Consider the following 26,258-nt stretch of genomic DNA (forward strand, 5'->3'; position numbering starts at 1 on the left):
TTCATCTAATCTGATGTTGATTCCCTCTAATGTTGTCTTCATTTAAGTTATTGTATTCTTCATTTCTGACTTTTTTAAATGTTTTCTGTCTGTCGAAATTTTCGTTGCGTTCATCTATTTTTCTCCTAAATTCATTGAGCATCTTTATAACCAGTGTTTTGAACTCTGTATCTGACTTTTTGGTTTTGATAGAAGAGCTCCTTTAGGCATTTCTTGTAATGCAGATCTTGTGGTGGCAAATTCTCTCAGCTTTTGTTTGTCTGGAAAAGCCTTTGTTTCTCCTTCATATCTAAAGGATAACTTTGCTGGATATATTATCCTTGGCTGATGGTTCTTTTCTCTCAGTATTTTGAATATTTCCTTCCACTTTTTTCTATCTTGTAATGTTTCTGCTGAGAAATCTGATGATAATCTACTGGGAGTTCTTTTGTAGGTTAGTCTTTTTTACCCTGGCTACCGTGAGAATTCTTTTTGTCATTAATTTTTGACAGTTTGCAAAAAATGTATCTTGGAAAAGGTTGTGTGTGGTTTTTTTTTTTTTGCAATGATATAATTGGGTTATGTTTTTAGCTTCCTCTAAAGTCCATTTTCTTTACGTAGGCTTGGGAAGTTCTCATCGATTATTTCTTTGAGTAGGCTCCCTGTTCCCTGCTCCCTCTCTCTTCCTTTTGGTATACCTGTTATCCTTAGGTGGTTCTTTCTAATGTAGTTAATTCTCATAGAGGGGTTTTTTCTTTTTCTTTTTTTTTAAAACTCCTAGCTCTCTCTTTTCTTCCACCTGGGTCATTGCTGGGCTTCTATCTTTGAGTTTGCCGATCGTCTCTTCCATCTGACTGCTGTGTTTCCAGTGTGCTCTGAAGCATTCCTGATCTCATCCATTGAGTTCTTCACCATCAGGATTTTCTTTCTGGTTCTTTTTTATAGTTTTAGTCACTTTGATAAAATACTTCTTTTGCTCATTAATTTTATTTTTTAGTTCACTGAACTGCCTTTTTGAGTTTTCTTGTATATTTCCTTGTATAGTTTTTTTTCGTAATTACAACCTTGAATTCTTTCTCTTGTCATTTAAATCACAGTCTTCCATAACTTTGAGTTTGGTTTCTAGAGTCTTTTCATTTTGTTTCTGTGTTCCCAAGTTACCTTGATTGATTGTGGTATTTGATGGATTGTTTTCCTGTCTGTGCATTTGAGGTAGTGATCTCTTTTTTGGGTAGATACTGTTTTACTCAACAATTCATCAGGTTTATAGGTAGGGTACTTTCTTTTGTTTTCCAGTAGATGGTGCTGTAGCACAAGTTTTTTTGGTTTTTGTTTCATGTGTTTTTTTTTTTTACCTGCACTATTTGTGATTCTGGGATCACAGTGAAGTGGTGTTTTGGTTAAGGAAAGTACTGTGTATCCAATGGGATGGTGTTGTCCTCTCTGTGACCAGCTCATTTTGGTTATGGAACACTGCCACAGTGTTGGGGGAATATTGTGGGTGTTGGAGAACTGTGAGCTACCTCCTTTCTTCTCTATTTTTGTCTTTACTGATCTCTGCCAAGGCATGTGGGAGAGAGGAGGCAGGCTGTTAGCTCCACTGTTTTGTTTAAAGCTTCCCAGCCACCTCTACCTGGTTCTGCCACAATGGGGAGATACCTTTCTGGAGGGAAACTGCTTCTGCCCCTCTTACACTCCAGGCCATAGTGTTAGGGCTACAGCCCTACTCCTCCCCTGCTACCACACTTTCTAGAGCCATGGTGGACACCTACCTGCATCTGCAGCATATTTGTTCTTTCCTTCTCCCACGTGTCTTCCCTGCTTGTTCCAGTATGCCCATCTTCAGACATCTGAATGTGTGGATTTTTCAGGCGTGTTTGTGTGTTGAGCAGGGATCTTTTCTTGAGTTATAATTGTTCAGCTTGTAAATTTAAGGGAAGAAATAATGGAGTCTTCTCACTATTCCATGATGCTGATGTCACTGAAGTTCATTTTTTATAGAGAGCATGTAGTTGGATCTTGTTTTTAATTCGGGCTGACAGTCTCTGCCTTTTAATTGTAGTGTTTGTTTTATTTACATTTAGTGTAGTTACTGATGTTGGATTTGGTTCTTTCATTTGCTGTTTTTTGTTTGTCTCATTTTTGTTTCTCTGTTCTGAATTTTCTCAAGGTACAAACTTTACGATATTATTGTGTATTTTTGCTTTAGACAATCTTAAATTTAAGAAAATATAGCTTTTTATATTTACCCACCTATTTAACATTTCCAGTGATCTTTATTTCTTACTATACATTTGAGAGTTACCATCTAGTGCCATTTCCCTTTACCTTTCGGAATTTTCTTTAGAAGGCCTTGTAGAGCAGGTCTGTTGGTGGTTTATTTCTTTAGTGTGGGTCACATTTTCTTGCCTTTTACCTGTCTAGTGATTTTTGATTGAGCACTAGACGTTGTAAATGACGCACAGAGCTTCTGAATTCTGTTATGATCCTCTGAAGAAGAATTTTTGTCTTAGCAGGTAGTTAATGTGGGAAGACTGAAGTTCGACACTTCTATGTCCTCTGCATTAGCAGCAGCTGAAATCTTCCCTCAGTTTTTTCAGTTATCACCTGCTGCTTTTTTGCTGGGCCCCCTAGAGTCTCCAGTCAAGAATTTAAACATTTTATTTGCAGGTTTGAGGGTTCACTCCCATGTGTTTCCCTCCCTTTTCATGTTTCCCCCATAATTGTCTGACTGCTCTGCCAGCCCTGAACTCCTGTCTACTGTTCGTGAGTGCCCTCAGGCAGAAAGCTGCAAATTTACAAACCTCTTTCCCCTCCCAACCCCCTCTTTTCCCTCCCCTTCCCCCTCCTCTTCCTCCTCCTCCTCACTTTCTTTTCTTTCAAGCGTAGATTGTCTTCCAGTTTCTGCTTGCTTTTGACCATTCTCCAGTGCCTTCAAATAACATTTAACTATTTTGTCCAAGTTTTGTAATTGTTATCTGTAGAAGGGTGGTGTAGCCAAGCTCCTCTGTCACTGGTGGAAGCCATAAGCCGCCCACACATCTTTCTGGACTTACATTCCAGTTCCCCATCATCCTAAACCTTGTGCTCAGCTGCTGGAGGATACAGGGCTTTTCCTTGGGGAGCCAGCCTCTCCTGGGTAGAGGAGCATGGAGCATGGTGGGAGTGTCTTGGTCAGCTCAGGCTGCTGTAACAAAGTACCACAGGCTGCGTGGCTTAAACAAGTTTTTTCTCAGTTCTGGAGGCTGGAAGTACAAGATCAAGGTGTTAGCAGATTTGATTTCTCCTGAGGCGCCTCTTTTTGGCTTGCAGATGGCAAACTTCTCCATGTGTGTGTCCTTATGTGGCCTTTTCTCCGTGTGCTTGCATCCCTGGTGTCTCTTCTCCTTCTTATAAGGACACTAGAACTGCTGGATTAGGGCTCCACCCATATGACTTCATTTGACCTTAATTACATCCTTAAATACTCAATCTCCAAATATAGTCACATTGGGGGTTAGGCCTTCAATACATGAATTTTAGGGAACAGGACACAATTCAGTCTATAACAGAGTAATCAAGACTGGGAATGGTTTGAGAGCAGGCAGAGCTGTGTTATAGGGATGGCATCAGAACACAAGTAATGAATCTTTAGTCATTCACCATGTAAACGCAGAACGCTTGCTCTGTTCCAGGTACAGCATCGAAGGGCTAGTTCAATATGGACAAAACTAGCCCTCGTCCCCACCCTCATGGAACTCAAAGCCTAGGGGGATCAAAAGACATGTAGACAGTGACATTGCAGAGTGCTGATAGGGGACACATGGGTGCCCTGGGATCTCTGAGGAAGGGGTGCTCAAATAAAGTTAGGGGTCAGGGAAGGCTTCCTTGAGGGAATGCCTTTCTAAACTGGAACCTAAAGGATGATTGGGAGCCAGCTGGGGGAGAAAAGTGTTCAGGCCGGGCTTCAGCGTGGAGGGCGCGCTGGCGGGACAGGAGGTGGTTTACTGGTGCTGGGAGGCGGAGAGGGGAGAGCTGAGGGCTAAGGCCAGAGGGTAGGTTGGGGCGGCTCCCTTGTTGGAATATAACTGTCTGTCTCTTGAGAGAGGAGCCTCCTCCAGCTCGGGTCCCCTTGCTCACAGAGTAGGTGCGTAGTGAATGTTGATAGGTGCCGTGTGTTATGATTTGTGGGTGGAGGCCGAGGTGGGGAGGTCAGATGTGCAGTTACCTTGCCTCCTTGCTAAAGCAGGTAAGGGCCTGGAGGCTGCCCCCCCCACCTGCCTCTGCGCTCTGGGTCACGTGTGTGTCGTTGTCCTTCAGCCCTTGACAGCGAGTCTGCATCCAGCAGCATCCGCTTCAGCAAGGCTTGCCTGAAGAACGTCTTCTCGGTCCTGCTGATCTTCATCTACCTGCTTCTCATGGCCGTGGCTGTCTTCTTGGTTTACCAGACCATCACAGACTTCCGCGAGAAGCTCAAGCACCCCGTCATGTCTGTGTCTTATAAGGAGGTGGATCTCTACGACGCCCCAGGTAGAGCCTGCTAGGACAGGCATTAGGGCCCAGGTTTGGGGCACCCATGTGCAATACTCCCTGTGCTGCCACTGCACTCTTAGCCCCATGTTGAACGCGACGGGCAGGGTGGAGGAGTCTGAGCACCGTCTGGGTGTGGGGTACACACCCAGAGAGCTGCTGTTGGTACCCAGTCTAGTGTGGCCTATGCCAGGGAGGGAGGTGGACAGAGCCTGGAGTGGCCCCTGTAGAACTGGGGTGGGCAAGGAGCCCTTTGCACAGAGGCAGGATTTGAGCTGGCCTCTGACAGGTGGGAAGAGAGTTTTTCTGGGAGGAGGACCAGCAGGGGCAAAGGTGAGAGTGGGGAGGTTGAGGGTTTCTCTGAGAGGCTGAGTCTAGCCTGGCTTTGCTCTCTTTATCTATAGGCTACTCTGTTTCTGGTTTCCTGGTCTCTCTGAGCTCTGCCTGGGTCTGGTGCGTGTGCTCCTTGCAGTGTTTCTCCCCTGAGGTTGGAACAGCTACCATCAGTAGAGACATGAATGAGGGCCCTTGACTGGGGCGAGGGCAGGACTGTTGGGAGGTGCCTTGCACATGTGGAGCCCCACGCAGAGCAGGAGATGAGGGACAACATGAGATCTGGGGGCCCCACGGTGGTGGCCTCCCAGTCACTCCACAGGGAGGGTGCCAGTCCTGGGGGTTTGGCTCAGTCTCGGAGGCCCCCTTGGTGCACAGAGCAGGGTTCTGGTGCAGGCCCAGGGGAGGCTGCCTCACAGGCCAGGAGACAGGCTTCTTGAGGAGGGCTTGTGTCCTTCATTAGAGTAGGGCTTTCCAGGGCAGAGGATGTGGCTTCTCACCCTCTGTAACCTTTTTTCCTCCCTCCCCTGCAGTTACCCGGGGAGTCCTGAACTTAGGCTGTTGATGGGTGTGAAAAAAATATATGTGACTTGATGTTAGGAGTGTGGTCAGGGACTGTACCTTTTGACATTCACTTTTTCGTTTGTCCCCCCAGGTATTGCCCTGTACCCCGGTCAGGCCCAGTTGCTCAGCTGCAAGCACCATTATGAGGTTATTCCCCCTCTGAGGAGCCCGGGGCAGCCTGGAGACATGAACTGCACCACCCAGAGGATCAACTACACGGACCCTTTCTCCAACCAGACCCTGGTAACTCTCTGGGCCTGTGCAGCGTGCTCTGCCAGCCCACACCTGAGGGCCCCCGCTGCTTTCTGCCAGTGGCCTCTGCCACATTGTTGGTGTGGGCCTTTGGCTCCAGCAAACACGAGGCTGTCCTCAGTGGGTCGTGGCCGTGCCTGGCTCACCTGCACTCAGTCAGAGTGACTTTGGGGCATTCTGTCCCTCACGGAAGGAGGACAGGCTACCCCAGCAGGGTGGCTGTGTTCTGGGAATGTCTGGGATTGGGGAAGTGGCTGTAGGTGTGCGGGAGGAAGTGGATAATGGAAACCGAGGACAGTTAGCATTCTCAGCTGCCACTTACCATGCCACGGAAGGGTTGAGACTAAATAGACGGGCAGAAAGAGATCTCTTGGGATAATGCAACAGTAACCAGAAGTGGAGTGACAGTGTTAACCTCAGTCAGAAAGGAATTTCAGATGCAAAGGGTTAAGAGGGATGTTTAATGTGGATAAGAGGGTCAGCTCCACCACTGTCCACTGAGAAGATTGAACAGTCATCAATCTATCATTATGTGCAAAACAGCACACTAGTTGTATATTTTAGCCAAAACCTGTTGGAAATAAAAAGCCCCATTCCTGAGAGCGTATGTAAGCTCTCAGAAATTCACAGGTCAGGTAACGGTTGAAAAGCACAAAGCGCTTGGAGCGCGTGTCTCACTTAGCGCCTGACAGAGGACTCCCTCCTCAAATGTCTTTGAGCGCCTGAAAAAGTCGATGTTAAGATATTTTCCCCAAGTTAATCTGTCAACCTGGTATTATCAGGTTAAAGTCCCAGTTGATTTTTTCATGGAACTTAAGCTAGCTTTTAAGGGCATGAGAAGAGCACATGTACAAAAATAGCCCTGCCAGGTTTGGGGTGGGAGCAGGGACTGCAAGGGCCCTGCTCAGCCCGAGGTCACAGTGGGAACCCTCAGGGATGGTACCTGCATCTCCAATGTGAGGGGAGTGGAGTCAGACCCCTGTTTACACCATACACAAACTACCTGAGTGTGAAAAAGGTTGAAAAAAGATGCTATAAGGAAATACAGGAGGGTATGGCTATAAGTTGGGTTTTCGTTAGCAAGCAAAACCCAGAAGCTGTGAAAAAGGGATTTACAGATTTCACATCAAGTTTAGAGCTTCATAAAACAAATGACATTATAAGCAAAGTTAACAGGAAAGAGACCGCGTGGAAGAAACGTTTGTACATGTCACAGGGAAGTTAATATCCTTTCTCACAAAGAGTATCTATAGCGCAACGGGTGAGAAGAGTGGCCGAGGCGCGGCCCGGGCCCCCGGAGCAGGCGGGGTGGCCGGCTGCCCCCTCTGCCACCTCTGGTGTCTGGGCCTGAGGGTCAGGAGCAGCCAGGCAGCTCGCCCACGCTGAGGTGCTGGCCTTGGTGTGTCTGCAGAAATCCGCCCTGATCGTGCAGGGGCCGCGGGAAGTGAAGAAGCGGGAGCTGGTCTTCCTCCAGTTCCGCCTGAACGAGAGCAGCGCGGACTTCAGCGCCATCGACTACCTGCTCTTCTCTTCTTTCCGGGAGTTCCTGCACAGGTGGCCTCCCGGGCGGCGCGCCACCCCCCGCTCCAGCCTCGCGCACCGGGCGGGGCGGGCCCTCAGGACTGCCCGAGTCCCGAGTCCCCTGAGCAGCCCCGAGAGGAAGGGGGCCTTCTCCCGTTGGGGGCGTGGGGACCGGCTCCTGCCTTGAGGGGGCGACCGCTCCCTCTCCATTTGGAAACCGAGCAGCAGAGCTTGGAGGAGGCGGGTGGGAAGCATCCTGGCGATGCCAGCAAAGAAACCAGTTGAAGTAGGGGCTGGAGCGTGAGTGTGGCCACCTCGCATCCTGCCGTCGGGTCTCATGAGCTTGGATCTTCCTTCTCTGCCCTCCAGCCCAGACAGGGTGGGCTTCATGCAGGCCTGCGAGAGCGCCTCTTCCAGCTGGAAGTTCTCTGGGGGCTTCCGAACCTGGGTCAAGATGTCCCTGGTGGAGACCAAGGAGGAAGACGGGCGGGAAGCAGTGGAGTTCCGGCAGGAGGTGGGTGGCGCTGGGTCTGCTTCGAGCTGCTGGTGTCGTCCAGCTGAATGTGGGGTGGGAGCTTCGCACGGGAGAGGGCCTCTGCACAGGGTCTGAAGGCTGAGAGTGGATCCACGCAGGCGTTCGCGCGTCTGTAGGCAGCGCCCGTGCCTGAGTTACCTGGGCCTCGAAAAACACAGGGAAACAGATTCCTGTGCCGTACAGACCTGTACCTGAGCCCGTGTGCTCAGCCCTGAGTCCACCCCAGTGTGGCTGGAGGCCACCTAGAAGGTTGACTATTTGCAGGGAAGAGAGACTAGATATAATGGCCTCTGAAGTGTCCTGGGCATGATGATCCGTTGGGACCAGGAGTAAACTACTAGATACCTTCCTCCCTCCCTTCCTCTCCCTCCCTTCCCCACTCACTCTCTCTCTTTCTCTTATAAAAATACATTGTTTTTATGCAGGTTACTCTTTTTTAAAATGTTTTTGTTGACTTGAGGGAGGAAGGGAGAGGGGGAGAGAGAAACATTAATCGCCTCCTGTACTTACCTCAGCTGGGACTGACCCACAGCTTGGGCATGTGCCCTGACTGTAATTGAACCCACAACCTTTTGGTGTCTGAGATGATGCTCCAACCGAGCCACACAGCCAGAGCGAATATTTTATTTTTTGATCAATTTAAGAGAGAAACATTGACTCGTTCCACTTACTTATGCATTCATTGGTTGGTTCTTGTATGTGCCTTGCCCGGGGGATTTGACCTACAACCTTGGCGTATCAGGATGACGCTCTAGCCATCTGAGTTACCTGGTCAGGGTTTTTTTTGTTTGTTTTTTAAAGAGTTTATTTGAGTCAAACTGACATGTCAGGGAGCAGGATCTCAAATGCTCCCTCTCTTTGTATTTTTTAATCTCATTTTTCTGTTTTTCAGTGTTTTATAATGCATGCAACATTAGAACAATAATGATAATGTTACATCACTCCTAAAGTTACAAATATGTTGGGTGCATGCTCAGAAATTTTCCTAATGGGAACTGTGATCCTAAAGCTTTCAGCCCTCTGGCCTGGCACCAGGAGATATTGGATCTCCAGCCACAATCCCTGTGAGAGACTAGAGGACCTTAGAAAAAGGCATGGCAGTGGGGATCGAGGGGTGAGAGGCCTGTTTGTCAGTGACCACCAAAAGCACGGCCACGCCCTGCCTTTGGGCTTCCATCGTGGCAGTGGCTCTCTGCCTCCTGCCTGAATCCACCCCCAGAGCCTGAATCCACCCCGTGTGTCAGTGGCTGGAGCCTGTAGAGGCAGCGAGGAGACTGCCAGGGCTCACACCCTTTGCTCCTTCTTGGAGGAGTTCCCTTTGGGCTGGGCTCGGAGGGACAGTGTTAGGAGGGGGCTGGGTTGGAGTAGAAGGACCCACTCCAGTCGATGGGGCCGTCGCTGGCCAGAAGCCACGTGCTAGTCCAGGTCTGACCCTTCCTGCGCCTGGCTCCTAGGACTGCTCCAGGCAGAGCTTTGGGGAGGGCATAGAGCCAGCTTTCTTCAAGGGGACAGGCTCTTTTCCTGCCTTAGGATGTAACAGCTCGCATCGCATTAAAATATTCGTATTTTGTAAGGTAACTGTCATCTCCTGAATTTTCATTCCACACTTTTCTCCAGGAACACCAAGCCTTTCTCGTCTGGCCCCCTAGCAGCTGAGAAAGGAGCTTCCATGTGTGTCCCCCCCCCCCCAGCTCTGAAACCACAGAGGCCCAAACCCCAGCCAACCTCTATGTTTCACAATGTTTTATGTGCTTTTTATTATAGTCTCCTTTGGAAGTCTTGGCAGGGCACACGAACTCAAAACTTTAAGTGTTTTTGTATCGCGTTTTAAAGTTTAAGATACTTTCATACTTTGATCCTCACGTCCTCAGAGAGGTCGGCATTTTGTCCCTGTTTTATGGGTGGCGGAGCAGAGGCTCAGTTCAGATGATAAGCCCAGCCCCAGCCTGAAGGTTTGGGTTCTGGGGCTGGGCTTCTGCCTCTGGAACCTGTGCGCTCTCCGTGACACCACACAGACATTCCCATCTTCCCAAGCATACCTACCACCTGTTTACACCTTCTGTTTACAGGGACACGCAGCAGCGTGGACCCGAGACTGCACTCTGTTCCTATAGACTCTAAGGTTAAAATACTCAGCTCTTAAAATTGAGAATTTTGAAATTTAGGATTTTTATTGCTTTTGTGAGTCTTACACAGTATTTTGAACATAGTTTAATCGGTGACAATCCAAAACACTTACTGTACATCCCACATCCTGTTCATTTCCCCAAAGCACTATGGAAACCAGGACAGGGCCTGGGCTCTGGTGCCAGTTTCAGGGTGTTGTATATATAGGATTTGGGGCTCTCCTTCCAAGATGGTGTGAGGAGAGCCAAGACCTGAGATCCCCTAACCATGCTTTCCTGTGGCCCAGGCCAGGTGACACTGCTTTCTCTCCTGTTCTAGACAAGTGTGGTTAACTACATTGACCAAAGGCCAGCGACTGAAAGAAGTGCTCAGCTGTTTTTTGTGGTCTTTGAATGGAAAGATCCTTTCATCCAGAAAGTCCAAGATGTGAGTATTGAGATTGAGAGCAGACTCCCAGCCCTGAGGCATGTGTGCTCATCCCTGCAGGCTCCATCTTTCCTAGCACAAAGCAGTTTGTCATTTGTATTTGTGACATTCATATTCTTTATCATTTGTTGTTATTTGGTCGTTTTCATCACTAGACTGTGACCCTAAGGAGGTAGGGACTTTGTCTTTCGTTCATCATTTATTTGGTGTCTGGCACAGTGCTTAGTACAGAGGAGCTGCCTTAGTAGTAATGTTAATTGAGTGAGCTAAGTAGAAGGCATTAAATGTTTTTTTCTTTCAGAATCACTTTATTATGGGGAGGGCTTAGTATTTTCCTCCTCAGACTGAATTATGGACATTAAAGTACGGCTGAAGTGTAGAGTTACGACAATTTTGGAACCCAGATGTTTTTCTTGTCACCCTAGTGATACTAGTGTGACCTAAGTGAAAACTGAAGCAAACTAATACACTTGAGTTGGTTCTGTTTTGCAGATAATCACAGCCAATCCTTGGAACACAATTGCGCTTCTCTGTGGGGCCTTCTTGGCATTATTTAAAGCAGCAGAGTTTGCCAAGCTGAGTGTGAAATGGATGATCAAAATTAGGAAGAGATACCTTAAAAAAAGAGGTCAGGCAACGAACCATATAAGCTGAAGTCGCCTTGTTCATAGAACTGCCCATGTTGACCGAGGGTCTCATCACTTCCACTTTGAGAAACTGAGCTGCCAGCACTCCTGTACTCACCTGAAGCTGCCCGCCCTGCTGGGAGGCACAGCCTGACGGGACAGATCCAGTGGATAACCTCGAAGTTATTTAAGTACTTAAATTATTAATGAACAGTTTTTGACTATGACATGAGTAGAGTTTGCGGATGATGGAATTAGACCTGGTTTCTGAAGGTTTGTCGAAGCTGCCTTTCTTCTTTGGCTGGTGAATAGTTCAGCTCTAACAGGAATTAAGGCTTTGTATTTACCTTGGGTTTTTCCCCCGAGGGTTTTAAAGTGGATGGGAGAGTGTGTGACTATCCAGATGTGTAGGTCGAGCTTTGAAACCTGTGCATTTTACACAAAGGCAAACAAACACCCTTAGTCTCTGGCATTGTCTGCCATCTGTGTCATCCAGTCTCTGACAAGCTTTCTCATTTGTTAAATGAGACACTTAAAGTCAATACAGTAATTAGATATCCTGTGGACTGACTAGCCACCTACCTGTCTGGTTGGAGTTCTTGTTGATGTAGGTGTAAGAGTTTAGAGTGATTAACACACAAAAGCACTAGTATGAATGTAGAGTAGGTGCCTATTCAATGTATTTTGATGACTTCATTAACAGGTAAATAAAAGCTAGGTTAATACAAAAGGAATCAGTGTGCCAGTATGAATGTGTTAAATCAGTAGGCACCAGTACACTTTCATTCAGTGGCCTCCAGATAAAAGGCAGCCTGAGCCTGGACTCCTCGGATCATCTGGACTCCAAGGCACGTCTAGACTGTGCCCAGGGAGGGGAAGGGTGGCTGGACAGTAGATGCGGGTGGTCAGGAAGATGGTGCCTCAAGCTCCATGAATGAGCCGTGGCGACTACAAAACCACCCCTCTGAGTATTTTTCACATGGTAGCCACAGGCTGAGTGAAGGTTATGAAATTGCTCCCAGAGTTTTATATTATTGACAAGCCCTTTGCATCCAAAGGAGCTTGGTAACATTTCCTGAATTTAACCTGCCTTTAGGTAACTTGGAGAGAAACTCAAATGTGTGAGTGGTTTGTTGTTTTTTTTTAATCTCATGTCTAAGCAGCAAGAAACTATATTTTTTGGTTGAATTATTAAAAGGGAACTTGTGTAAAGAAGTCGTCCCTGTTGCTCTTCCATGCTGTTAAGAGCATGCAATTCAAACTTTAGCCTAGGTCTCATCTCTCAAAATCTTGCTGTAAGGCAAATGCAGAGCCAGGCATAAAAGCATACATAACAGGTGTGTATTTGCAAAGGATCTCTAAAAATAACACACCAGTTTAATATTTTTATTAAATGCTTCATAAAATTTGCTCCAATGAACAGTCTAGAACTGTATTTTCTATATTGTGGAAAGTTGAGACCTCTTAATTGTGCTTTAGAGTAAGTAGATAATTAGGAAGTGAGCACTTTTAGCTCATCCAAAGAAAGAACTATTGGCTGCAACCTGCCAAATTCCACTCTGGCTGCTGTTCAGTGGAAGACGTGTGCGCCTAAACCCTCCGCCACACAGGCCTTTCGCCCCGACTTACTTTCACTTTCTGGAAAGGGAGGAGCTTGCCTTTCGTTCTGTCTGCAGTGGCTCACCCTCTGCCTGTCGGCCGAGCTGTGGGCAGCACCGGCGGCCTCGGGTCAGTGTGGAGGGTCCGGCGCGGGCCCCTGGATGTGAGGGCTCAGGTACGGGGCCGGCTGTTGAGAGCACCAGTGAAGCCCGGGCCGTGCACTGAAAGGAAGCGGTTCTCCTGGAGCCGCGGCGAGCGAAAGGAGTTCCTTTCCGTGGCCTCGAGCACTGCAGAGCCTGTGCTAGAGCTGCGCGTGTGAAAGGGTGGAGTCGGACAGCAGTCGTTGCAAACTTGATGAGAAAGCCTGACTTCTGGCTGCTGCGATCTCCCCGCCCCTCACGAAAACAGTGCTGTCATTACAGGTTTTGAGATTTACCCTCCTGGGTCTATTTTAACAGTTAAGGTAAGTTAAATCCATCCTCTGAACATAAAGGGACGTGAAGGATATCCTAGAACTTAGAATTTTATGCAAATATTCTATAAAACAGATATACTTTAGAAAATGGCCAGGACACTCAATTTGGCACAATCTTCCTATTTTTTAGTTAGTATATGTGTCACAACTTGCCTTAAAGTTTTCTGTATATACACACATATGTAAGTATATATATATATGGGGGCAGCTTCTTCTGAATGCCTAAACTTAGAGCTGAAAAAAGCAGTGATGAGATAAGGCAAAATACAAACATAGACTTTATTAAATGCTGCTCAATCCCCCAATGAAGATCTTTCATTACAAAACTGTTTTCCACACAACTGCAAGAGATTGGAATGGTACTCTGATAACAAAATTTGTGAGAAATACTTGACCAAGTAAAAACATACAAGACTCCTCTATAGTCAACCTTCTTAGAGCTCTACAGAAGCCGACTGCAGTTCCTTTAAATAAAGCTAGGCAGTGACAATGAACACTCTGCGTCACCACACTGTGGGACTCTTAAGCCTCTGTCCCTGGGTCAAGAGGGACTGGAAGGGCCCTGCCTTCAGCCTTGGGGGGGATGAGCAGAGGCAGGCTAAGTCTTTACCTGGGCTGCCTCCGCTCATCTGGGCTCATCACTCTGGGGAGTTGCACATTAAGGAGGATATTCATGAGGAGCAACCTGAAGAATTTGGTTTACTTTCCCAGCTTTTATTTGTATTTTGTGCTTTAAAAAGCCTGGAGATTTAAGTTTTTTTGCTCAAATTCCAGAGTACAGTAATATTTCTAATGAAGGCAGGCTTAGGGCAGGTAATTCCCCCATCATATTTCTGAGAGGGACAAAGGGGAAGGTAAGGGTTATACCTTAGTTTTATTTTAGGAAATACTCTTTTTCTCCTAGGATGTAACTAAGGTCTGCAGCAATGTGAAAAGGGAAGAATATACAGAGCAGACTACATCTATGTGCAACACAATCAAAGTAGAATTCAAGTCATAATTCTTACCACTCCCATAATTATCTCACTCATATTATAGATGATCAAGTTCATTCATTTCTGTGAAACTTCAGATGTGACACAATAAATCAATGGTTAGACAAATGTTACAATATACTGTGGCCATGATATAGCACAGGGCTATGTTTAGTCCACATATTTTTTCATTTACAGTTGCCAGAAAAATATTGGCCTTTTAATTATACTGATGAGGTTTCGTAATTTTTACATATTTCAAAAAAGTGTACAAAACTGTGCCTATCCAACAGAGGTGGCAGGCTTTTTTATTCATCACTTGTATTGCTGAGAATACTGTGCATGTTGTAAGCGCTGTTCTGGTTTTCTAGAGCTTTCTTTAGTTTTAGCTCCTCTAATTTTTTCCATAATTCTTCACGTTCCAATTCCTTCTTTTTCTCCCTGTAAATAAAGCAAAATTTTATTTCAGAACCTGAGGAACCTGCTGTTTGGCAGTTTGCTAGAAAACACATTGTTCATCCACATTTCACTTAAATCCCTCTACTAAGGTGTTTGAGGACAATTACCTGGAGCACCTTTACTCCTTGTCACTCTCCTGCATCTGTGCGTCTCCTGTACCAAATAAAAGTTACTACTTGCTTTCCCTCCTCTACGTATCACCTGTACCACCGCCATGCCCACTATACCACTGGTGCTTCATGGCTGACAAAATAAATTGAGGAAAAAATTTTAATTATTAATTACAGTTGACATACAGTATTATATTAGTTTCAGGTGTACAACAGTGATTGGACTACAAATAACTTACGAAGTGATCAAGCCGGTAAGTCTAGTACCCACTGGCACCACACGCAGTTATTGCAGTATTACTATGTTCCCGTAACTGTTTTTATCCTGCCCATTGTACTTCTCAGTCCCCTCGCCTTTTTCACCCATCCCCCAACCACCCTCACATTGGGCAAGCACCCATTTGTTTTCTGTATCTGTCAAACTATTTGTTTTTTAGGTTCCACACATATGGGGAATCAGCTGGTATCTGTCCTCTGACACAATTCACTCAGCATCATACCCTCTAGGTCCATCTATGCCGCAGATGGTAAGACCTCACCCTTTTTATGGCCGAGCAACATGCTACCGTATAGGACGCCCTTTTCCGTTTGTCTGTCAATGGACACGCAGGCTGCTTCCACAGCTTCACTATTGTAAATGCTGCCGCATTGAACATAGATAGGGGTGCATATATCCTTTCGAATAAGCATTTTGGATTTCTCTGGATACTCGAAAGTGGAATTGCTGGGTCATATGGTAATCCTGTTTTTAATGTTTTGAGGAATCTCCATACTGTTTTCTACAGTGGCTGCACCACGGTTCCCTTTTCTCCACGTCACATCCTCTTCAGCATTTGGTTGTTGACTTATTGATGACACTTTCTGACAGGTGTGAGGTGATACCTCATTGTGGTTTTAATTTGCATTTCCCTGATGAGCATCTTTCCTGTGTCTTGGCCATCTGTATGTGCTCTTGAGAAAATTTATATTCAAGTTCTCCATCCATGTTTTAATCAGATTTTTTTGGGTATTAAATTGTATGAATTCCTTATGTAGTTTAGATAGTAACCTCTTATTGGGTCTATCATTGGCAAGTATCTTCCATTCAGTAGGTGATTTTTTTGTTTTGTTGAGTTTCCTTTGCTGTGCAAAAATGTTTTGTTAAATGTTTTGTTTTGTTCCTTTTATTTTTTCTTTTGTTTCTCTTGCTAGAGGAGATGTATTAAAAAAACATTACTAAGGAAGTAAACCCTCTGACATTGCTCTGTTTTCTTCAAGGAGTTTTATGGCTTTGGGTCTTAGATTTAAATCTTTAACCCATTTTGAGTTTGTTCTTGTATATGGTCTAAGAAAGTGACCAGTTTCATTCTTTTGTTGTGTGTGTCGTTTTCCCAGTATCATTTTTTGAAGAAAGTGACATTACTCCATTGCAAATTCTTGCTTCCTTTATTATAGATTGGCCATATAAGAGTGGGTTTATTTCTGGGCTCTCTAACCTGTTTCTTTGATCTATGTGTCCGTTTTCACGTCAGTACCATCCTGTTTTAATTACTATAGGCTTGCAGTATAGTTTGATATTAGGCAGCGTGACACCTCCAACTTTATTCTTCTCTCTCAAGATTGCTTTGGCTATTCGGGTCCTTGTTGTATATTAATTTTAGTATTATTTGTTCTAGTTCTGTGAAAAATGCCAGTGGTGTTTTGATAGAGACTGCTCCTCTATGAGCACAGTATATCCTTCCATTTATTTGTATCTTTTTTCAATTTTGTTCTTCAATGTCCTAGTTTTCTGAGTGCAGGTCTTTTACTTACTTGGTGAAATTTATTCCTAGGTGTTTTATTCTTTTTGATGCAGCTGTAAATGGGATTTTGTTATGCAACTGATTTCTCAGCATTTTGTATCCTGCTACTTTAGTTCCAGTAGTTTTTGGTGGATTCTGTACGGTTTTCTCTATATAGTGTGTCATCTGCAAATAATTGTAGTTTTACTTCTTCCTTTGCAATCTGGATGCTTTTTATTTCTTTGCTTGTCTAACTGCTGTGGCTAGAACTTTCCAATATTATGTTCAATGAAAGTGGACATCCTTGTCTTGTTCCTGATCTCAAATAAAAAGCATTTAGCTTTTCGCTACAGACTATGATGTTAGCTGTCAGTATGTCACATATGGTCTTTCTTATGTTGAGGTATGTTCCCTCTAATCCCACTTTGCTGAGAGTTTTTATCATAAATGGATGTTATATTTTTTCAAATGCTTTTTCTGCATCTATAGATAGGCATCACTTTGCTTATGTGGTGTATCATTTAGATTGATTTACAGATATTGAACCATCCTTGCATCCCAAGGATGAATCCCACCTGATTGTGATGTATAATCTTTATAATGTATCAGGAAATCCAGTTTTCTATTATCTTGTTAAGGATTTTTGCATCTATGTTTATCAGGGATTTGGTCTATACTTTTGTTGTAGTGTCTTTGTCTGGTTTTGGAATCAGGGTAGAATGCTTGCCTCATCTTCAATATTTTGTAATAGTTTGAGAAGGATTGGTGGCAATTCTTTTTTGAATGTTTGGTAAAATTTACCTGTAAAGGCATCTGGTCCCGAATTTGTTTGTTGGGAGTTTTTAATTTTTTTTATTACCGCTTTGATTTCATTGGTTGTAATTGGTCTGTTCAGATTTTGTTTCTTCATGATATACGCATTTCTTCCAGGTTGTCTAATTTGCTGGCATGTAATTATTCATAGTATTTTCTTCTTTTGAAGATTTTTAAAATTGATTTTTAGAAAGAGAGGGAGACAGAAAAACATCCAATTGGCTGCCTCCTGCACGCCTGCAACCAGGCTTGGACGCTGACTGGGAATCGAACCTGCAACCTTTCAGTGCATGGGATGACGCCCAATTGATCCACACCAGCCAGGGCTGTAGTATTTTCTTATAATCCTTTGTATTTCTGTGGTGTCAGTTGTCACTTCTCATTCATTTCTGATTTATTTTGGGGGTCCTTTTTTTTCCTTAATGAATTCAGTTAAAAGTTTATCAATTTCAACCAGCTCTTGGTTTCATTGATCTATTTTTTTTAAAAACTATTTCACTTATTTCTGCTCAGGTCATTATTTCCCTCCTCCTACTCTTTGTTCTTTTTCAGTTCCTTTAGGTGTAAGGCTAGACTGCTTATTTGAGATTTTCCTTGTTTCATGTGGTGGACCTGTATTGCTATGAATTTCCCTTAGAAGTGTTGTATCCCATAGATTTGGGGTCACTGTGTTTTCATTTATCTCAGGGTATCTTTTTTCCCCTTGATCTTGTTAACCCATTCATTGTTTAATAGTACTTTATTTAGCTTCCATGCGTTGTTTTTTCCAGTTTCCTTCTTGTAACTGATTTCTAATTTCATACCATTGTGATCCAAGATGATACTTGATATTTTAATCTTATTAAATTTATTGAGATATGTTTTGTGTCCTAAAATGTGACCTATCCTGGGAAAGTGTTCCATGTGCACTTGAAAAGAATGTATATCCTTCTGCTTTGGGGTGAAAAGCTCTGAAAATATTAGTTAAATCCATTTGGTTTAATGTATCATTTAAGCACTGTTTCCTTGTTGATTTTCTGTCTGGATGATCTATCCATTGATGTCAGTAGGGTGTTAAAAGTCCCCTATTATGACTCGGTGGACATAAAGGAAGAGGTAGTAACAAATATTTGCTTTATACATTTAGGTGCTCCTACATTGGATGCAAAAATGTTTACAAGTGTTATATTCTCTTTTTGTACTGATCCTGTTATAAAATGTCCTTTGCCTATTGTTACAGCCTTGGTTTTAAAGAAGTATCGCTACCCCTGCTTTTCTACATTACCATTGGCATGAAATGTCTGTTTCCATTCCTTTCCGTCTGTGTGTCATTTGATAGAAAGTCGGTTTCTCATAGGCAGCATTATGTATAGGTCTTGTTTTCTTACCTTTCAGCTACCATGTCTTTTGATTGGAGGACTTAATCCATTTACATTGATAGCTATGTGGTTATTGCCATTTTATTTATTTTTGATCCCCCCATTTCAGAAAGAAGTTCCTTTAAACATTTCTTGTAATAATGGTTTGGTAGTGATGAACTCTTTCAGCTTTTTGTCTGGGAAGCTCTTTATCTCTCCTTTGATTCTAAATAATAGCCTTGCTGGGTACAGTAATCTTAGTTGTAGGTCCTTGCTTTTCATCGCTTTGAGTATTTCGTGCCCTTCTTGTCTGCAGAGTTTCTGTTGAGAAATCAACTGACAGTCTTAAAGAGCTCCCTTGTACATAACTCACTGCTTCTCTTAAGATTCTCTTTGTCTTTAACCTTTAGCCTTTCAATTATGTCTTTAAAAAAAAAAAAAATTCTCACCCAAGGATATGTTTTGAGTTTTTGAGAGAGGAAGGGGGAAAGAAACATCAATCTTTGCCTCTTGTATGGGCCCTGACAGGGGATTGAACCCACAACCTTTCAGTGTACAGGACACTCCAACTGAGCCCCCTGGCCAAGGCTATGATGTGCCTTTAGTGGGCCACTCTATGTTCATCTTGTTTGGGATACTGGAACTGGTATGATTATTTCTTTCACCAGGGTAGGGAAGTTTCCAATCCCTGGCTTTCTCTTGTCCTTCTGGCACCCCTATGATGCAAATGTTATGTTTGATGTTGTCCCAGAGATCTCTTAAACTATCCGTAAAATTTTTTGTGTTCAATTAGGTACTTGTTGCTGTCTTCCAGGTCTGATTCATTCCTCTGCTTTTGCTAATCTGGTGTTGATTCCCTGTAATGTATTCTTCATTTCTGACTGGTCCCTTTTTGTGTGTACTATCTCCATTTTTGTTTCCACTCTCTCTTCTGAACTTCTCAATGAGTTCATCTATTCTTTCCCTAAGCTCATTGAGCATCCCTTTTACCAGTCTTTTGAACTCTGCTTCTGGTAGCTTGCATGTCGCCATTTCATTCTTTACTGGAGTTTTGTCCTGTTCTTTCATTTGGTGTATGTTTCTTTGTCTCATTTTTGCTGACCCTGCATATTTCTTTTCATTACATCAATCTATTACATCTCAGTCTTGGCAGAGTGACCTATGTAAGTGTCCTGTGGGGTCCAGTGGTACAGTCACTCTGGTCACTTGAGATGGATGGTGCAGGGGTTGTCCACTCTGTGGGTTGTGTGCCCTCCTGTTTCATTTGAGCCTTGATTGCTGCTATGTTGGGGGAGGTTCTCTCAGGCTAGCAGTTACTACAGTGGACAAGCTGCTGTGTTGGTGCTGATTCCATGTAGTGGGAGTCACTTTAGTGGGGCTCTGGGTGTGAGCTAAATCTGTCCTTCAGGTGTGTCTTTTGGGGAGCTGGTTGGGTAGTGCTCTGGTTTGACATGAAGCTGGCCAATAGGTAGACGTGTTGGTTTGGGAGCCTCTTGGGAGGGGTTCCAGTGCAGGCCAATGTTAGCCACCATTTGTGCCCAGCTTGGGGTTGTCTGGTGGGAGCTAAAAAGTGACTTATGGTTGGTTGCCACTTGTGCTGGGTTTGGAGGCACTTGGGAGAGGGTATGCAGCAAACCAAGGCTGGCTGCCAGTAGTGCTGGGTTTGAGATACTTTGATGGGCACCACAATGTGAGCTGAGGCCAGCTGTCACATTGGCCAGGTTTGTGGCTGCTTACTGGAAGCTATGTTCTGAGCCATCATGACCACAGCTTATTCCTGGCTTGGAGCCGCCTAATGAGATGCAAATTGAGCTTGTTCTGAGCTTAGGGCTGTTTAGGAAGAGGTACAGGACACTCTGAAGCTAGCTCTGCTTGTTGAGGGTTTGTGGAACTTGAAGAGATTTGAGGAAAAGCCTGCAAGTCAAGGTAGGTGGCCTGGGCCACACTTATGAGCTAGATGGGTCAGAGTTTTAGGGACTCAACAAGGTGTTAGCTAGGTTAATGGAGAGCTCAGATTTGGCACCTGCCAGGGCTTCCATTTCAGAAAGCCGCCCTGCCCCTCCAAATCTTGCCCTGTAGCCAGTGAACTCAGTCCCTCCCTCTGTCCCAGGTGCTTATTAAGCTGTTGCCCATAAGCTGAAGCCCACAGCAAGTGAGTCTTGGTGCAGGCCTCTCAAGAGGAATGCCTGGGACTTCAGCAGTCCTCTCTCACTTGGACGTAATCCCTGCTGGTTTTCATAGCCAGATGTTATGGGGATTCCTCTTGCCTGCACGGGTACCCTTGGCTGGGAGCTGGAACCCCTCACCCCTCAGGGGTACCTCCACAGTAAAGATATCCCTCCCATCAGTCTCCTTCTTGTGGCTTCTTTATATCTTATAACTAAAGACTTCTATTCAGCTAGTCTTCAGGTGGTTCTCGATGAATGGAGGTGAGCACAGTGTTGACCTTGACTGGAAGTCTTGACCAGAGTACTTTTACATTCACATGGACCTCTTGCAGTTACAGAAAGCCTGGCCATGAGGTCAGTTTGGGGCCATTTACAGGGGAATATACATCCTTTGGTATCACATGTCTAGGCACTAATCTGTCTGTAACTTACTATCTTATCTCTTAACATTGAATAATCTCTTTCTAAAACTAAAACTCAAACTATTTTATATGTTGTTTCATCTACTTAATTTCAATTCTAAAGAAAACATTTCTGAATAACTTGGGCTAAATTGTTCTGAAGTTATATATGATTTAAGGGGACAAAGGCACTGACTTATGCAGATTAAAATATGATTACTCTTAGTCACGTGAAATATACTTTTGAAATGTAAGTTTTATATGATACTAGTTATGTTTTCTTTCCATCTGTTTCTTTCTAAAAGAGGTGCTATTTAGAAGAAATAACGCATTGACTTAGTTATTGGTGGAGTAGGATGGCCTTGAAGAACTATTCTGTCTCTACTTGCCACAAGAAAACCACGACTAATTGAAATAGATCAGCTTTTCCAAACAGAGTAAGTAATATACTTAATTAGAAGTAAATGGTAGCTATTATCCTCAAATGACAGGTGGGCTCAAGTACAGTGGTGACTGCCCACCTGACGTTTGAAATATATGAGGAGAGAGTGATTTTTAGATTTTGCGGTAATACATGTAATTCTCAAAATAGAGGTAATCACTAAGCCAAGTTCTTAAATGCTATGTGCTACCATTTATTCTTTAAAAAAATATTAATAGTACTGAGCCATAGGCATATCATTATGTGAGTTCAATATGAAAAGTCAAATTGTATAAAATAGTATTTAAAATTTAGTATAAATTGTATTTTGCAATACAGATGCTACCAAACTGATGAAATCTAAGGCTCAGAGTGAAACCACCAGAAGATTTATGATTCAGATGAAAATCATAATCTAACCATTAGGGGAAGTTTACCTGGAAATGACTTAAGTGTTTAGAGACTTTTAAATTGTAATGTTTAATGTAATTGAGTTCTCAAACATTATATTTCTAACTTAGAGAAAATACCTTATTATACTGAATCACAATCAACTAACTTAAATGTAATCAAAAGTATCAAATACCTTTGTCTTTCAGCTTTGTAGGAGCTAGTAAGATCATCAAAAAGCTTGCCATTCATCTCCATTAGGGTTTTCAGCACATTGTAGACCAGCGCCACGATGGTCCTGAAATGAAAAATGCTGTTATTGATGCCACTAACAGACATGTAACACTATCATCTCTGAAATAGGTTAAATGTTGGCTGATTCACTCGGTCTGTTTTAGAGATGATAAACTGAAATGCAAGAGGTTTTAGTAATTTGCTCCTGGTCAAACAGCCAGTGGTGGTAGAGATGGTCTGTCTGATTCCAAACACATGTCCTACCCAATGTACCATGCTCAGATCATCTTCATGTCTACTCTCTAGAGTCTCAAACCCTGAGTAACAGCAGCATTAAAAGACTGTGAAAAAGATCCAACTACCATAAATTGTAAGTAAAAAGGATAGCATGTCACAGAAGTTAGAATATATGCCATCTAAACACCACTGATATGACCCTAAGCACTTTAGCTTTTCCCTGACATCTGCAGAGATAAGACTGTTACTGGCAGCAGGTCAACCCAACTTGGCATTCACACAATCATTTGTGCATTCTCCATAAATGTTAAGTGATCCCCACACACACTGGTGCAGAATGTCACACCAGGTAGTCCTTCCTTCAGGGAGATTTGTAATTTTAATTGAAATTAACAACATACATATTTACACCTTATAAAGCTATAGGTAGGTAAAGTGAAGAACAGAATAAAACTATGTGATGTTAACCTTGGAATAAGTTCCAAATCTGTATAGGTTTCAAGTATGGGTTAGGAGAGCAAATGATAAAAAGGTTAAAAAACCGAACAATACAATCAACATAAAAGACACTTACGGATTCCAGTGTTCTTTGGAGATTTTGTACAAACTACCAAACATAATTGGCAGAATTTTATCAATATTCTCCTCAATCAAACTAAGAATATATTCATTATTCCAGAAGTACAATGCCCTTTCTGCAACCTAAAAGAAACATTTATAAATGTCAAAAACGAGAGAAAAATAGTATAAAATAAAAATGGCTTTACTGAATACATCATACCTGAAAATGAGAACTGGATACACACTTAGATATTTGCTTAAAAAGGGGCTCTTCAATTTTTTTGAACTGTGTTGGTTCAATGACATCTAAGATTTCTTCAATTTCTCCTAAAAACATCACCTAGGTTAAAAAAATTTTTTTTTAAGAAACATGACAAATTATATGTTAATATAGAAAACATAAAAACGAGAAGGTTAATCTGCAAATACACAGTGGACAAAAAATGCCTTGACAGCTATTCTACCAAGTCTCTCTAACCCCCATAGAACATCTCCAGCGACAAGAGAAACACGGTTTATAGCCCTGATTCAGTGTTTTAATAAAATGAACTATTTTTGTTGAATAAAACCCACCTCTTTCTGGCTGCATGTTTTTGGCCAAAATTTCAGCAATCCTCTGATCACCTGCAAAAAAGGAAAAGTTTTTAGTATGGATTAAGCAATGAAATTGGTTAATCCTAGGAAACTTTAATTATATCAATATTCATTCTGAAGAATTCAGATCAGTATTATTTGATATCTAAGTGTATCCCCAGACTTTATTAATTTAATAAGTATTTACTGCCTTTGTACCAGATACTGTTCTAGAGGCTGATGAACTAGATAGATGAGGTCCCAACATAAGTTATCAATTAAACATAAAATAATTTCAACAGTAGTAAGTACTATTAACTACTAAGAAAATAAAGGGGAAAAAAATAACTGCTGGGTTGAGGAGCATAGGTTATTTTAGGGAGAAACTAAGGGACAGATTAATTCCTGTTATCTAAAACTTATGAAGCACCAAAAAAGCCAGAAAGTTCCCCAATTTATTTCATAGCTAGCACAATCTTGATAACCAAATTAGAACAAAACAAGGGATTATGAATTTAAGTGAACATAAACAGTTGTAAAAATTTGTAATACAGTGAATATAACAGCATATTAACAGAATACTTATCTGACCAATTACAATTTTTTCCAGAAATTCCAAGATGGTTGGTTCAACTCAATATGGTTATATTTCAAGAACTTTTGAACAGTTATTTGATATTATTGATTATATATTCTGATAAAAATTTAGTAAGCCAGAACTAAGAATTTATCAGAAACTAGCAATCACCTTATACAATGCTTTCTTAAAAATAGGCTGTAAAACCATTTGGGCTGGTGCTTTTATGGAAATAGATCTTTGATAGCCTTTTTGGGTATTTTATAGTTATTGGTCTGGTCCAGTAATGAACACTCATTCAAATTACAGTTGGGGAGAACACTGTTTTGGAGCTAATCCAGTAAGATGAAAAGTTTCTGATGAATAACTTTGGAAAGGAATATGAGAATTATACTTAAATTTAAGTATATATTATACATTTTATAAACTTTAAGTATTATTAAATGAGTAAAAAAGTTCAGTATATGGTCAGATAAAAATCAATATACCTTTATAAAACAAAGTAGCAATAATCAGATGAAAATAAAAGTACCTTTCATAACAAGAACTAATGTACATAAAGAATAAAATTGGTAAGAAATGTTTTAAGATTTATATGATGAAAACTATAAAACTTTATTGAATATCATGGAAGTCTACAAGTAGATGATTCAACATTAAGTATAGAAGAAATATCTATAATCTATAAATTTAGTATTTCAGTCAAATACCAACTGAATTATTTTCTGAAACTAGAAACATTTATTCTAAAATCCATAACTGTAAGCAAATAACCATGAATGGGGCAGAGGGAATATTAATGGAATGGAACCTGCACTACTGATACCAGCAATTGGAACAAGATGGTATTAGCACTGAAAGTGACAGAAAAGACATGAAATACAGGAGTAACTACATCAACTCATGTATATATGGGGTTTAATATATGACAAGGGTGACATTTCAGTTCCATGGGAAACATGAATTAGTCAATTAAGCGGTGGTACTTGGACTGGTGGCTCACCATTTAGGAAAAAACAATGTCGCTCCTTTGGCAGGCTGACTCCTAAAATAATCTCCCATGATTTTTACTACTTGAATTCACTCTCTTCTGTAATCCTTATGTGTGGGCTGGCCTAGTGACTTCCATTTCACTAGCAGATTCTACAGCCTTCTCATCTTGCAGCTTTGATAAAGCAACCTGCTATGTATTTGGAGATGCCCACATTGACAAGGAATTGAGGGTGGCCTCTGGCCAACAGCCAGCTAGGAACTGACGCCCTCAGTCCAACAGCACTTGAACTGAATTTTACCACAAACACATGAACTCAGAAGCAGATGCTTCCTCATGTGAACCTGACTGAGGCTTCAGCCCTGGACAACACCTTGGTTGCAGCACAGGATCCAGCTAAGTCATGTCTAGATCCTGATTCACTGAAACTATGAGATAATAAATGTTTGTTGTTTTAAGCCACTAAATTTTGTAATAATTTTGCAGCTCTAGAAAACTAAAACAGTGCCTTACCCTTGGAACATACAAATTTCTATTTCAAATGTGGTGTGTGTATATCCTAATCTCTAGAATCTGTGAATGTGATTTATTTGGAATCTGGGTCTTTCCAGATATAATTAAGTTAAAGATTTCAAGATGAAATCATCCTGGGTTATTTGGGTGGGCCCTAAATCCAGCAAGTGTCCTTGTAAGAGAGACACAGAGACAGAAGAGGCAGCAATGTGAGATTGGAGTGATGCAGCCACAAGCCAAGGAACACCTGGAGACACCAGAAACTGGAAGAGGCAAGGAACGGAATCTCCCCTAGAGCATCTGGAGGGAATGCAGCCCTGCCGACACCTTGATTTTGGACTTATGGCCTTCAGAACTGTGAGAGAATAAATTTCTGTTATTTTAAGCCACCAACCAGGTTTGTGGTAATTTCGTCATGGCAGCCCTAGGGAATAGTTATAGATGGAATAAAGTTTTTACAGATAAAAACTAAATCTGCAAAATAACCAGAATGTGATAATACAGAATATTTTTATAATCTCAAAGGGCATAAGGATTTTTCTTAGCATGACAGCAAGGCCGGAAGCCATGAAGAAGAATACATTTCACTACATGAAATTTTTTTTTAGTTCTTTAAGAAAAGATGAAAAACTCCAAATGGACAAAAAATATATGCAAAATACAGGAAAAGGGTAAGAAGCAGGCAGAGGACAGAAGTGTGACTAGTGACCATGTAAAAGGATGGCTCAGTCCCTGCAATAATGGAAAAAAAGCCAATGATAATACTTCATACCTATTAGACTAGCAGACATTT

General features: G+C 42.5%; 2 protein-coding genes across 3 annotated transcripts in view; one reads left to right on the forward strand and one right to left on the reverse strand.

The window, feature by feature from the left end:
* The window catches only part of PACC1 (proton activated chloride channel 1), a 30,275-nt gene extending 17,983 nt beyond the window's left edge, over positions 1-12,292 (forward strand). For both annotated transcript variants that reach the window (XM_081121789.1, XM_081121790.1), the window contains exons 3-8: positions 4,279-4,488; positions 5,477-5,628; positions 7,049-7,191; positions 7,528-7,672; positions 10,139-10,246; positions 10,739-12,292. In XM_081121789.1, coding sequence (XP_080977915.1) covers positions 4,279-4,488; positions 5,477-5,628; positions 7,049-7,191; positions 7,528-7,672; positions 10,139-10,246; positions 10,739-10,900 — 920 coding nt within the window. In that variant the 3' untranslated portion in view covers positions 10,901-12,292. The remainder of the gene's footprint in view (positions 1-4,278; positions 4,489-5,476; positions 5,629-7,048; positions 7,192-7,527; positions 7,673-10,138; positions 10,247-10,738) is intronic.
* Positions 12,293-13,201: 909 nt separating this feature from the next.
* PPP2R5A (protein phosphatase 2 regulatory subunit B'alpha) overlaps positions 13,202-26,258 on the reverse strand; it is a 65,908-nt gene continuing 52,851 nt past the window's right edge. The window contains exons 9-13 of the mRNA XM_081121808.1: positions 23,385-23,435; positions 23,032-23,151; positions 22,825-22,952; positions 21,976-22,077; positions 13,202-14,361 (exon numbers count right to left, since the gene is read on the reverse strand). Of these exons, the coding sequence (XP_080977934.1) occupies positions 14,229-14,361; positions 21,976-22,077; positions 22,825-22,952; positions 23,032-23,151; positions 23,385-23,435 (534 nt within the window). The 3' untranslated portion in view covers positions 13,202-14,228. The remainder of the gene's footprint in view (positions 14,362-21,975; positions 22,078-22,824; positions 22,953-23,031; positions 23,152-23,384; positions 23,436-26,258) is intronic.

The sequence above is a fragment of the Miniopterus schreibersii genome, assembly GCF_964146895.1.
Source record: "Miniopterus schreibersii genome assembly, chromosome: 19".
NCBI classification, from domain to species: Eukaryota; Metazoa; Chordata; class Mammalia; order Chiroptera; family Miniopteridae; genus Miniopterus; species Miniopterus schreibersii.